This window comes from Bos grunniens, chromosome 2 (assembly GCF_055505025.1).
Source record: "Bos grunniens cultivar Pamir isolate PY7600 chromosome 2, Bosgru_T2T1.0, whole genome shotgun sequence".
In the NCBI taxonomy this organism is placed as follows: domain Eukaryota; kingdom Metazoa; phylum Chordata; class Mammalia; order Artiodactyla; family Bovidae; genus Bos; species Bos grunniens.
Genome location: NC_141166.1, coordinates 2,660,083 through 2,673,620, shown reverse-complemented (window position 1 = coordinate 2,673,620; position 13,538 = coordinate 2,660,083). Strand labels below are relative to the sequence as shown.

General features: G+C 56.6%; 1 protein-coding gene across 2 annotated transcripts in view; it reads right to left on the bottom strand.

The window, feature by feature from the left end:
* The window catches only part of IGSF21 (immunoglobin superfamily member 21), a 278,219-nt gene that overhangs the window by 88,895 nt on the left and 175,786 nt on the right, over positions 1–13,538 (bottom strand). For both annotated transcript variants that reach the window (XM_086364713.1, XM_086364702.1), the window contains exon 3: positions 502–623. In XM_086364713.1, coding sequence (XP_086220839.1) covers positions 502–623 — 122 coding nt within the window. The remainder of the gene's footprint in view (positions 1–501; positions 624–13,538) is intronic.

Sequence of the window (13,538 nt, the reverse complement as noted above, 5' to 3'; positions counted from 1 at the left end):
GCTCTTCCTTCCCCATCCTGGTGCTGCTTTGGACCTCGGGTCTGGTTGTTCAGGGTCTGTTTCCCTCCCAAGTTTGAAGCCCGTGGGAAACCACAGAACGTGCTCCACGGGCGTCTGAACCCGGCGCAGCCGGTTCACCTCCTGTCTCTGGCATTCCTGGCTGTGTGGCCTTTGGTTATTTGCTCACCCTCTCTGGACCTCAGGGTCTTCACCTGGAAACGGGGTTTGGAAAACCCCACCTTGCGGGACTGTTGGAGGAGTGCCCGGGAGGCCAACGTGCAGGGTCCACTCCCTGCGGCCGAGCGGCCCCCTGACCCCTGCCCTTCACCGTCGTCCAGGGGATGACCCCTCGGGAAGGGGCCCCTCTCCTGCAGCGAGCCCCAGCTCTGCCTTCCAAGCCCATGGAGGGTCCTCCCGAGACACCGCTCCCGACCCGCGGGCGCTGCGGGTGGGCGTGAGAAGGCTGGCGAGGCGCCCCCCGCCCCGCGGCCGCGGCCTCACCTGACCGTGGACTGGTACACCAAGTCCTCGCGCCGGCGGTAGCTCTCCATGTGGGAGAAGTTGGTGGAGAACATGGCGTCGAAGGTGAAGATCTTCTGCTTGATGGTGCCGCCGTCCGTCACCTGCAACGCAGCACAGAGGAGCCGGGGTGAGCGCTCAGCCAGCACCGCCTTTCCTGAGGCGGAGGCTGGGCTCCCGAGACGCTGCGGAGAGGCAGGCAGCCCGGGAGGACTCTCTGGGGCAGGTGTCGTGAGCGTCGCTCTTACCCTCCCGGGTCTTCCGTCCCCACTTGACGATGTACAGGCTGAGGCTCTGAACTCAAGGCCCTCCCTGAGGCCCGACAGTTCAGCAGGAGCAGGGCCACCCTTCTCTCGGGCTCGTCCCAGGGCACCAGGTGAGGCCACTTCGGTGATCCCACCGATTGGCCTTGCCAAGATGATGACCAAAGCTTGGGGCGCTGCCCCGCCTGGGGCAGAGACCGTAAATGTGTTTGGCCCAAAGCCATCCTTGCCCAAAGAGAGAGGAAAAGGTGGAACAGGCTGAACAGGAAGAGAGGAGAGGAACTGGGATCGGGGAGCAGTCCCCCTGGGCTGAGATCTCATATGATTTCAAAATGCTAAGCGGCAACAATTTCTGATAAATTCTACAAGGGGGAGGGCCAGAATAGCAAGGGAGTCCAGAGGCGGGGCAGCACCCAGCCTGCAGACAGAGTAACCCTGGAGGGCTTCCTGAAGGAAGCAAAGTCTCAGTTGTCTTCTGAAGCAAGAGTAGGAGTCAGCCTGGTACCCGCAGGGAGGGCTCTCGAGCCAGAAAGGGCAGCAGCAGCAAAGGCCCTGGGGTGGGAAAGAACTTCGCGTGCTCAGTGAAAGGAGCCTATTCAGAGTACCTGGGGCGGAGAGTAAGTGAAGTCAGTGAAATGAGGACTTCGTTAGGGAGGGCCTGGTAGGCAAAAGAACTCAGCTCTCCTGAGGGCCGAGGAGGCACAGAGCTTCAGGTTCTGTTTACAAGCTCCTTCTGATTGAAGGGACTTGTCTGGAGACCAAGGAACCCGGGGGAGCCTGGGAGGAACCCAGTCGACTGACACGGGGGATGCAGAGAAGACGACACGGTGGGGGGCTTGCCTGCCTCCAGCTGCCCTCGGCACAGGCGAGGAGGGAGGGCACCAGGTCCCCATTTCACACAGGGACACGGAGGCCGCAGAAGGCAGGGGCTCCCGGGAGGTGGCAATAAAGCTCCCGCTGGAAGACAGAGGCTGCTCGGTGCCCAGCTGCTCACAGCTGATTAAAAGCTGGACCCCAGCGTGCCCTGATCCCACTGCCCACCTGCCCGCACCCCCAGGGCCGGGCTGCTCCCCGCTAATGAAAGTGTTACTCCACAAAGCAGCAAGGTACGTGTTGTCACTGTTTCAATTATTTATCTGTTTACCCGGCTGCAGTTTTCCGCTTGTCTCAGCAACTCTATTATAGGCCGGGAGCTTGCAGCCTCTCACCACTCAGCTGGGCTCCGTGCTAACAGCCTGCAACGGGGAGGCCTCATGCCTGGTCCTGGAGAAGTGGAATTAACTCCCTGCGGCTCTGTGTGCTGGAGGCAGGAGAGGGGGCTGGGAGGGTGGCGGCCAGGGATGGGGTTTCTCCAAGGGGCTTCAGGGATGCGGGAGATGCTGAAAGTTGCCTGCCCAGCCTAGCCAAGGCAGCACTGGGTCCTCCGCCTCCCTGGGAGGACCGGCCTCAGCACAGCTGGGCCACCCTGGGCACGTCTGGATCCCAGCTGACTTGGACCACATCTGTCTGGCCAAGGTGGTTTTGCTGCTGGTTTGGGGGCTTCCCTGTAGCTCAGACAGTAAAGAATCTGCCTGTAATGCAGGAGACCTGGTTCGATCCCTGAGTGGGGAAGATCCCCTGGGGGAGGGCGTGGCAACCCACTCCAGTATTCTTGCCTGGAGAACCACCATGGACAGAGGAGCTTGGTGGGCTACAGCCCATGGGGTTGCAAAGAATCAGACATGACTGAGCAGCTAACACTTCAGAGAACAGAGATTCATTTCAATCCAGCCAGCATTTATCAAGTGCCAGCTGTGTGCCAGGCACAGGCAATGCCAGTATGGATCACCCTCCTGAAACTGCAAGTTTGTGAGAGTAGGAGTCCTTTAGCAGTGTTGGGGTCTCCAGGGAGCCCTGGCTGGCGGGGTTCAGAGTGACGGCAACACCTTCGCAAGCTCCGGGACCCCGAGAGGGGTCAGCAGTGACTTGCCACTCCAAGGCTTCTCCGAGCTCACACCTCTGTGTCTCCTGCAGGCTCATCCGCAGCGCATACACTTCACTTGCTTCCTCCCCGGGGGCTTCACGCTTTTTTGACGGCGCTTGCGGTGCAGGGCTTCCCCGGTGGCGCTAGTGGTAAAGACCCCGCCCGCCGATGCAGGAGACATAGAGACGTAGGTTCGGTCCCTGGGTCGGGAAGATCCCCTGGAGGAGGGCACGGCAACCCACTCCAGTCTTCCTGCCTGGAGAATCCCATGGACAGAGGACCCTGGCGGGCTGCGGTGCATGGGGTCTCGAGGAGTCAGACAGGGCTGAGCGACTGGCAGGCAGCACGCAGGGCCATCAGGAGCCAGGCTGTCCCATCCCTGGTCTCTCCCCTCGCCTCTCACCAGCTTCCCAAACGGGGAATCAAGACGGTGGAGGGAGAGGAGCAAAGTGCCTTTAAACCAGAGCCCTGAACTGGGAGACGATTTTACTGCCTCCTCGCGGGGACATCTGGCGATGTCAGGAGCCAGGCTTGGTTGTCACAACTCAGGGGCAGGGAAGCTGTAACCCTCCTACAAGGCACAGGACAACCTCCCCCCACCACCCACAAAGAATTATCTGATCCAAGGTTGGGAAATCTGCTTGAAGTCCCTCCCTTTTCATATAGCAGAATGGACCATAACCTCCCCATTTTGCAGATGAGGAAACTGAGGCTTGGAGAGGCAAGGTGATGCAGCCGAGGTCCCACACCGAGCTCTTGGCGGAGTGCTGGCTCCCAGATCAGGGTTCACACGCCACCCGCTAGGCTGCCAAGGGCTGTGAATGAACTAAACGCCTCCCTGCCCTTCTCTTTACCCTCAGCGGCTGCCTCGTTAGGAGGGAAAATGCCAGAAGCCAGCGGAGGTGTGAGAAACTTTCTGCTATAGCCATGAAAGTGGAAGGCATCCTGCCCATTTGACTTGCATCCTCACCTTCCTTCAGGCGCTGCTTTTTTTATCTCCTCCTAAAATGTGGCAGCCCTGTCGTCCCAATCTCAAATTTCACTCCATTTTTTTTTTTATTATACAAAGGAGGGTAAAAAAAAATCTGTCAGTAAAACTGTCTCCTCAAATTTATTCTCCGGGACTGAGGTTTTTATTGCTGGGAAAATACACCCACACCCCACATACACTCACATGTACCCACACACCCCAGATAAAACACCGAAGAATTATTTGAGTCGTAAATCGCTGTTTCAGGCTGTGGGACGGGGAGTTTCAAGGACGCACCTAGCTTTCTTTTCCTTCTATTTACATCTTTTTCTCTGGGGCTGTGTCTGGCCGCTGTGGTTACACTGGCAGCCTGAGACAAGCACTCACTCCTTCTACCCAAGGGATCTGCTGTCCCAGCTCCCTGCCACCACCTCTTCCTCAGCCTCAGGGAGGGTAAAGGAAAGTAACGGACTCGAAATTCACTCTCAGACTCTGTGTATCATGAGAGATAGCACAGCCCACGGCCAAGTGAGAGGCCAGAGCCAGGGAGACCACGGCTGTAGCAACAAGCATTAGACAAGTGTCATCTGAGGCCCACGGAGGAGCTGAGGCTTCCTTTGGAGGAAGGGGCAATCGCGGGAGTCTTCCTGGAGGAGGTGGGCCCTCTTCTGGGAGCACCTAGTCTCAGGCTGCTTGTCCCTCCTATGGGAGGCTTGAGCAAGAAGCTAGACTGACTTCCTCCACACCAGTCGAATCCTTGGTTTTCCGTTACTACTTGGTACTTTTGATCAAGCTATAGCACCTAAGTCTCAGTTCCCGCATCTGTAAAATGGGGATAACCCGACTTATCTTCTTGGAAAGATTAAACGAGACAAGGCTGGGACAGATCGCCTGGTGTGTGGTCAGTGGAGATACCAACTGTTATGAACACTAACACTTTTCTTAGTCACCGCTTTTTCTGTGTCCCTTTTCCCTCTTCAGGGCTAAAGAGCAGAATATCGCTTGCTGAAAAGCCAGAGGATGCAGAAAATCAGTCAATGAAAGAAAGGGTCCAGCCCTGGGGAGGGGGACAGGTGGAAGGAGCCGGAAGCCAACGTGGGCACCGAGGATGGAAAGCAGGGGTTCATGCTTGCAGGGAGAGAGCACAGAGGCCCGGAAACTTGCTGAACTTGTATGATTGCATCAGCCCAGAGAGAGAGCTTGAGGAGGCTCCGAGCAAGGACCGGGGTGGCAGGCTGGTCGCAGAGACTCCAAGACAGTCTCCCAGAGCCCAGGGCAGGTGGGGCCAGGAAGTCAGGACAGAGGATGGCAAGGCTGGCAGGGGTATACAAGGTGCTGTTGGAGAGTTGAAGACGTGTGGGGTTTCCTTCCTCCAGAGGGAGACGGGCTTGTGTGTTCAGCCATTCATTGAACAGATTTTCACTGAGTCAATAAACAGGCTTTGAATGTGAGCTACTTCTAGAACATATACTCTGTGAGGGCAGGGTCTCTATCTACCCTGTTCACGCTCTGCCCCCCAGAGCTGGGCACATGGTACTTAGTAAGTATCTGCTACACGAATGAGCTGATGCTGGGAAAGATTGAAGGCGGGAAGAAAAGGGGACGACAGAGGGTGAGATGATTGGATCGCGTCACTGACTCAATGGACATGAGTTTGAGTGAGCTCCGGGAGTTGGTGATGGACTGGGAGGCCTGGCGTGCTACAGTCCATGGGGTCGCAGAGAGTCAGACACGACTGAGCAACTGAACCGAGTTGAATCCGCACCACGTGCCAGGCCCTGGGGACCCCACGAGGAACCGAGAAGCCACCCCTGCTGCTTGACAGCACAGACTGGCCTCAGGACAGCCTGCTGCGGCCACGCCTGGGTCGGATGGGGCTTCCTGGTAGGACCAGGCCCCACGGGGAAGGTGGCGGGACCATCCATGTGGTGATGCCCCAGAGAGAACCCGCGTGCCCCTGACGCACTGTCTCTCGGGGGCCATCCTGAGACAGGCTGGGACCCGGGACCCTTTGCTGCCATGCTTCCACCTGGACAAACTTCTCAAAAATACTAAGAAAGTCTGTGGGACTAGACATGACTGCGTGGATGCTGCAGCGGGAGCAAATTCTGGACCAAATGATACAAAAGACCAAAAAAACCCCCCAAACCAACTGCCACTTCTAAAGAACTGGGAGCAAAGATCAGGTGCCGGGAGCGAAGGCAGGGAACTCCCCATGCCCCCGTGCACTCAAGCCACGGGGGGGCACCTAAGCCAGCCCTCTGGACACACCCCTGCCCTCAGCCCACCTGAGGGATCCGTTCTCGCCAGCACTCCCTCCCCCTGTGACTTGCTCTCTCTCCCTCCCGATGCAGCAGGGGCCCAGGGGAGCCTTGCCTGAGTCTCTTGTCTGTCCTGTAGTCAATTTCTATTGATCTGGAAAGACCAAGAACCCCGGCTAGTATTGGTTCCCTGAATGATCAGCTACAGCGAACGGAGACCTGGGTTCTAAATCGCTCTGCATCTCTCCTCTTTCCAGGCCTCAGTTTCCCGAAATGCTCAGTGAAGAGACGTGGGGCAGGGTGAGCTCTGAGGGCCGTTTCTACTCTGAATGCCCAGATGCTCTGATTCTGAAACAGCTGGCCCCGGAGGCCGCACCTCCACATGCCCTGCCCACTCAGCCGAGGTTCCGCAGCCGCCCCCGGGTCCCAAGGCTGCCTGACCCCGCCTCAGGACCCCTACTGCCCCCCGACCAGTACATCTGGCTTCAGCCGGGCTGAGCTGATTTTCCAAGTGCAGCCACCAAAGTGTGGCAAACGGACTGAATCCAGCCAGCAGCGAGAGAGCCTGCGGGGCTGACGGGGGTTTTCCATTTGAAAAACAAATAAGTCTCCAACTCTAGCCTCCTCCCAATGTCCCTGGGTGCCATCATCCAGAAAAGAAAAAAGAAAGAGGAGTTGGGGGAATCGCCTCCCCCTACCCCGAACCTCCTCCTCTTTGTGTTCCGCAAAACCAATTACAGGTTGGAAATAGCTGTAATAAACTTGATATCCCACTTAAGGGCCAATCCCGCCGCGGCTGGAAAGTGTAATGGTGGCGGAGAGTGAAAACCACTGGTGTATTTTACCGCAGCTGTTTAAATCGCCTGCCTACATTATCCCAACTCCTCTCCAGCCGGGAAGGAATTTGCTCTCCTGGAAATGGTGCAGCTGAGGTCTCTGTGGCTGGGCAGTGAGAGGGAGCGTTTGCAAGGAGGGCTTTAATGAACTGCTTAGACACGGAAGAGCGATGGCGTCTGGGCTCGGGAGTCAGGCCGGCTCAGGTTCAAATCCCAGCACCAGCAGGTTCCAGGCGGCTCCCAGGCTGTTAGAACGGGCAGGAGCCACGGCTGCCCTAGAGGCTTGTCGTTGAGGGAGAGGGACGCTGAAAGTGATGAATGGTGGCCAGAACTCTGGGCCAAGCATGAGGAGGCTCAGCTCGCCCGTGGGGGCTGTCACTGCTGGCTCTGGGCTCTCAAGCAAGTCACGAATAGTCTTGGAGCCTCAATTTCCTTATCTGTAAGAAGTTCATCAGACCCAGGCTTCCCTGGTGGCTCAGCCGGTAAAGCATCTGCCTGAGATGCAGGAGACCTGGGTTTGATCCCTGGGTCGGGAAGATCCCCTGGAGAAGGGAATGGCAACCCACTACAGTATTCTTGCCTGGATAATTGTATGGACAGAGGAGCCTGGCAGGCTACAGTCCATGGGTTTAGAAAGAGTTGTACATGACCAAACGACTGAGTTGTTAAAAATGCCTTAAAAAGAACCTGTGAAATGCCTATATGTGAAAGCATCTTGTAAAACGTGAAGAGCACATCTAGAAACTTCTGCCATGCAATTGGCACCTGGAAGTCTCCTCTCCACCCCACTCAACCTCGAGTGCCTAGCATGGGTTTTGGCACATGGTCTGCCCTTAACGTACATTTGTGGAGTGAATCAATGAGTCAGCAACAGGAGTGTTCTGAAGTCTACTTAGACATGTCTCCATCCAACCACTCAGAAATTATGCGGAGAAAGTGCCCTCTGAGGACCGCAAAGGTAACGCCAGATCAGACACTGCTGGAGAAAGGCTGAGATCAAGTCAGCCTCAGCACTGGGGCCAAGCCGGCTGTGCGTTCAGGCATTCGCTTACTGACTGAGTTCTTTTCGAGAGCTATGCTTGATTCTGGGACAGCTGCTGCGGACGCAGCTTATGAGCCGGTGAAGGATCATCTCACTTAACTGTCTGCAGTGGGTGCCTTCCAGCTCCTCCAGCAAAATCTGAAGCCCAGGAGGGCTGAGACTTCATTTCGCTCAGCGTTGTATCTCCCCCGCCCAGAGCACAGTCGCTGACAGAGGGGGCTCTCGGTCAATATTTCTATAGAAACAAAATCTCTTGTACAGATGCAGAAACTAAAGGCAGTGAAGGGCTGCTGCTCGTCCAGGCTGCCCAGGCTGTCAGTGGAGGAGTGAGGACTTGAACCTGGGTCCGAGTCTGAGGTCCAGAGAGGAAGTGGCCCAGCTAGTGGTAGAGTTGGGTGAAGGGTTGGGATGGGACAAGGAAGGGAGTGGGGATTCTAGGCGGAGGGAAATGTGAGCTGGGTGCGGGCACCTGCTCAGAGAGGAGCAGGGAGAGCAGAAGTGGAGAGCAAGAGGGGACAGCGACGCGGCCTCCCTGCGGCTCGCTGTGTAGCGGGAGGGCCACAGGGTTCCTGCCTTCCCTGTTGCCATGGTGACCCTGGACCACTCTTCCTCTACACTCCCTGCCCACCTGCTCTCTGCCCTGAGTCTGCTCTTGCATTGCCCTGGGAGCGGGGGCAGGGGGCAGCCACAGAGAGGAGAGGACAGGCTCCCCCGGGGCCTGGGGGAGGAGGGTGCCGGATTCCCAGGGAAAGCAGGTGCCGCCCACCACGCCCCTCCGGGTGGCCGGGTCCCACCCCCACTCTATCTCCCTGCAAGCCCTGGCTTCTGGCAGGGCTGGGCTCGGGGTAATTGGCTTCCCCTCGTACGTGTGGGAGATCCGGTTTTGACAGAGACAGCTGGTGTCATAAATTGCCTTGTCTCATCTGGTTACCGTGCGAAGGCAGACAGCAGCTCGGGGATGAGGTGCGGGGCGGGCCCGGGCCGGAGGCAGCTGACAATGGCAGGCGGGGGGGGGCAGCTGGCTCTGTGGGCCTCACGCACGTGGACAGGAGCCTATGCAAGTGTGAGGAGGTGTGTGTGCAACAGGTGTGGGCGCAAGGGGTGCCCAGGGCTGCTGGAGGCCAGCTCCTGTGAGTGAGCACCAGTGCAAGTGAGAAAGCCTGTATTCGGGGCTGTGGGGACGGACGTGTGCCAGCAAGGGCGAGTGGATGGATCTACATGCTTCTGGGTTGCGTGGAAGGATGCACACGTGTGTGTAAAGCACGGCACTGGTGAGACTGTCTCGTGTGGTTCTAGATGCCTGGGGGCGAGCGTGAGGGCTCGGGGGTGTGTCAGCAAGACTGTGTGTGCACGCTCAGGATTGCGTGTCGGGTTGTGGGCTCACAGTGTGTGTGCCCCTCTGCGTGCACGAATGCCGCCTCACCCATGACGGAAGCCCGGTTTACACTCCCTGTTCCCTGCTCCAGGCCGGGGACAGGGAACGTCAGCTGGGGTGGGTGTGAGGGGAGCACGTGCGTGAGAAATGCCAATCTAGGAAACACCATCCCGCCAACGCTGTCTCTTTGCCATCACCCACCCCCGGCTCAACCAGTCAAATGCAAAAACCACAGTCAGGACCCAAGCACCAAAGGCCCCAAACCCCACCAGACACGGGGCGCCGAGTCCTCCCTTACTGTCTCCTACGTCACCCTAAAACCCCTCGCTGCGGGGGCCGGCAGGCAAAAAACGGTGGGGCCAGGACGGGTCTGGATAGATGCTAGGGACTCGCACATCTGTGCACAGCAGCATGCCCTGGCCAGGTGGGAGCAAGGTCTGAACGTTTCCGTTTTCCCAGAGGCCTTCGCTGCCTCCCAGAGCTCCCTCAAACTCATGTCCCTTGGGTCAGTGACGGTGTCGAACCGTCTCATCCTCTGCCGCCCCTTCTCCTTCTCCCTTCGTTGTAAAATGCTTAGCGTGGTAAATATTCTTTAGTAGATACTATTATGGCCATAATTTTGTTGCAGGAAGGTGGGGAGCCCCTGAGACTTCAAGCAGGGGAGTGACAGCTTCACCAGGGTCAGAACAGTCCTCCTGACTATGTGTGGGCAGCCCAGCTGGGCCAGGTGGGTCTGGGCTGGGGAGAGGCCTCTGGAACAGAGGGAAGATCGTTTTTCCAGCCCCCTTTTCAGGGCTGCGGCTGATTTGGGATCCCACGAGCTGCTCGGGCAGGGGGTGGGGGTGGAGGCACGGCTGTCCCACCTTTGACCCGGGATCCGTGTATCTGCGTGCAGTCCCCTCTGGACGACATCCTGCCAGCGTCCCGCAGCGCCCCACTCAGCGCCCGGCCCCCAAGCCGCCCCCGAGCTGCCGGCCAGCGAGCACATCTGTGTGGATAGCGCGCGACCAGCAAGGGTCACCATGGGGACAGTGCTGGCGCGGTCGGAAGGGGCTGCCGGTGTGGGCAGGGACCTCCCATGCCAGGCTGCTGGCCGTCCACACCCGGCAGGCGCTGCGGGTGACTGGCCTGTGTCGGCGTGGCTGGGCCCTGGCGGACCAGCGGACACGACCCATCAGCCGCCTGCGCCAGCCCGCCCGCCTGCCACCCAGGGGGCGGGGTGCACCAGCACACACAGCATCCCTGGTGGCCTGGCTCGGCGGAGCCTGTCTGTCTGTTGGTCTGTCTGCGGCCGCCCTGGTCAGACCCAGAAGCCTGCTGGAGAGAAACAGCAAGGGCGAGAGCCCCCTCTCTGCTCAGCCACTAAGTGACAGCGGATGCTGGGATGTTTGCCTTCTCTCCCTGAACCTCAGTTTCCTCATCTGTTAAATGGGGCAGAGATGGCCATCTCTAAACTCACTTCCTGCTATTTCATGGAGGTGGTATTAGCAACGGGCAAACTCTGGGTAGCAGAATTCCGCGATCTGAGGGGTGAGACTAAAGCCTACCCAACCCTGCTCACTCCTTCCTTACTTAAACAAAGAATCACTGCGTCCCTACTACGCGCCAGAGACCGTTTAAGGTGAAGTCATGAACAAGTCCAACTCCCTCTTCTCCTGGAGACTGATGCTAGTGGGAGGAGACAGATAAGAAACCAAGGTAAGGAAGATGGAAAAAACGCACCAGACGGGGGCAAGTGTCCGACAGACAAGGAAAACTGCTGGACAGAGGAGGCGGTTGCTGCTGTCTGTGCTCACGCGTGTCTGACTCTGGGCAATCCCATGGGCTGTACCCCATTGGACTGCACCCCATTGGACTGCTCTGTCTGTGGGATTCTCCAGGCAAGGACAAGGAAATGGAGTGGGTTGCCATTTCCTCCTCCAGAAGAAGGTGGTGGCACAGCAAATTAGGCAGCCAGAGGAAACCTGTGTTTGGAGCTTAACTTCATATTTAGGCTGAGATCCCAATAAGGAGGTGGGGTCAGGCTTGCTTGGAGAGAATCAGGCTGCTTCCTGCCAGCTCCTTGTGAAGCCCTGTTTGTTCATTGCTTCTGGCTTCTCGTTTACACCCGGCAACACCCCTGTGGGCAGAGCTGTCTGCATTTTGCAGATGGGGACACAGAGTCACAGAGAGGTCATCGGGTTTGCTGACGTGCCCACCGTCCAGACTCAGCTCGGGGAATTCAATCCTTTTTCTACTGTGTCTTCACAGCCGACTTCCACTTTCCTGAACACCAGTTTTAATGTCTGTCAAGGCTGCGTGGCCTTGCCCTCGTCGCCCCCCGCCACTGCCCTGACCTGGTCCTATGGCATCATATTTTATTCCCTATCATTTGGCTTGAACATTTTCAAACATACAGAAAAGCGCAAAGAATTTTAAAGCAAACATCAGTATTCCTACTGCCCAACATCTACAGTGAACTTAACCAAGCTTGCTTTACCGTGTATTTCTCTCCCTTTACCCACCCATCCATCTGAGTTTTACCTGGTGCTTTCTGATACCTCCACATTTTGCTTTTGCAGCCTGCATATCACTAGAGGTACACTTATTCCCAATTCTCTTTTGGTAAAATTTACATACAGTGAAATGCACAAACCCAGATGGCATTACTCAATGGGTTTTGGCAAATGCACCCACCTGTGTAACCCAAACCTCTTTCACGATGTAGGACGCCACCATCACTCCAGAAAATTCCTCTGCTCCTGTTTAGCCAATTCTTGCCCCCAGAGGCAACAATTATTTTGATTTTCCTCACATCATTTTTTGACTGTTCTAGAATGTCATATAGGGCTTCCCTGGTGGTTCAGATGGTAAAGAATCTGTCTGCAGTGCAGGAGACCCAGGTTGGATCCCTGGGTTGGGAAGATGTCCTAGAGAAGGCAATGGTAACCCACTCCAGTATCCTTGCCTGGAGAATCCCACGGACGGAGGAGGCTGGTGGGGTCACAAAGAGTCGGACCCAACTGAGTGACTAACACGTAACTAGAATGTCTTATAAGAGCAATCACACAGCAGGTAGTTCTTAGAGAAGGCTTTTTTCTCCCAGCATCATATTTTTGGGATCCACCCATGTTGTTCGATGTGCCTACAGGCAATCCCTTTTCATCACTGAGTAGCATTTTATCGGAAGACGAGACTGCTTTGTTCAATTGTTCTTTTGTTAATAGACACCTGGGTAGTTTCTGATTGGGCTCTACTATGCATACGGCTGCCAAGAACACGCTGATACACGGGTTTTTTAATGGGTGAGTGTTTCTGTTTCTCTTGCTACTGCTTTGTTTGCCAAGAGTCAGTTCATATCAACAAGTGTTTTCTGAGTGCCTACTACATGTCAGACGTTGCGCTAGACACAGAGGTGTGTGATCCCAGCTCAGACCTTGGGCTCTGATGGCTCCAGGCAGGCAAGCATGTCCGGAGTGCCTGCTAGGAAACAGGCGCCCCGCAGGTCGTGTTTTATCCTCACAACAGCTCCGTGGGATGCTCTTTGTGTCCCCAGTTTTCAGAGGAGGCAACTGAGGCCAGAGTGATGGAGTGACCTGTCCAAGATAAGCGGCAGAGCTGGGCTGCAAACTCGGGGCGATGCCGTGCCCTCTCCTTTGTCCTGCAAGATGCTGAAGCAGCAACCCGGGGGGGCGGGGGCGAGGTGATCTCCTCAAGGTCACACCGGCAGCGCAGAGACAGGAACACCGGCTCCTGTTCCCCCCGGGCAGCGCTCTTTCCAACACCACGCTGGCTTCATCCCAGGAGTCTTAACAGATAAGGTCTCAGTGTCTGTTGAACCAGCATTCCCTCCTAGAAATAAGGCTGGGAGAGCTGAGTTATAGAAGAGCCCAGCTTATCTGGGTGTATCTGTGTCCCAGGGCATGAGCCCATCAGAATAAACTTGTCCCCTGAGCCTGCTAATCTAGGAGCACAGAGTTATAGGCCCCAGGATTCAGGCGGAAGCCTGAGTTTGAGCGTCTGGCAGCCAGGGAAAAGTGGTGTGCCCAGTGACGAGATGAGGTTATGGAGGTCCAAAGTCATTTAATTAAAAAACAAAACCCCCGGTGTATAGCAAGCTAGAGCAATCTTCAGGGTGAATTTGGCCCCAGACAATGGTTCTGTGAGCCCAGCGTTAAGCAAACAGAGAAGGTGATACCAGTTGTTGGAAAGATGACTGTCATGTAGAGGATCAAGGATGGGGCCACACTCTTTGACATTCCCTCGTTGAGAGACGGGGGATCTGTGCTCTCTCCCTCTGAGCCGGGCACATTCTGTGACTGCTTTGATT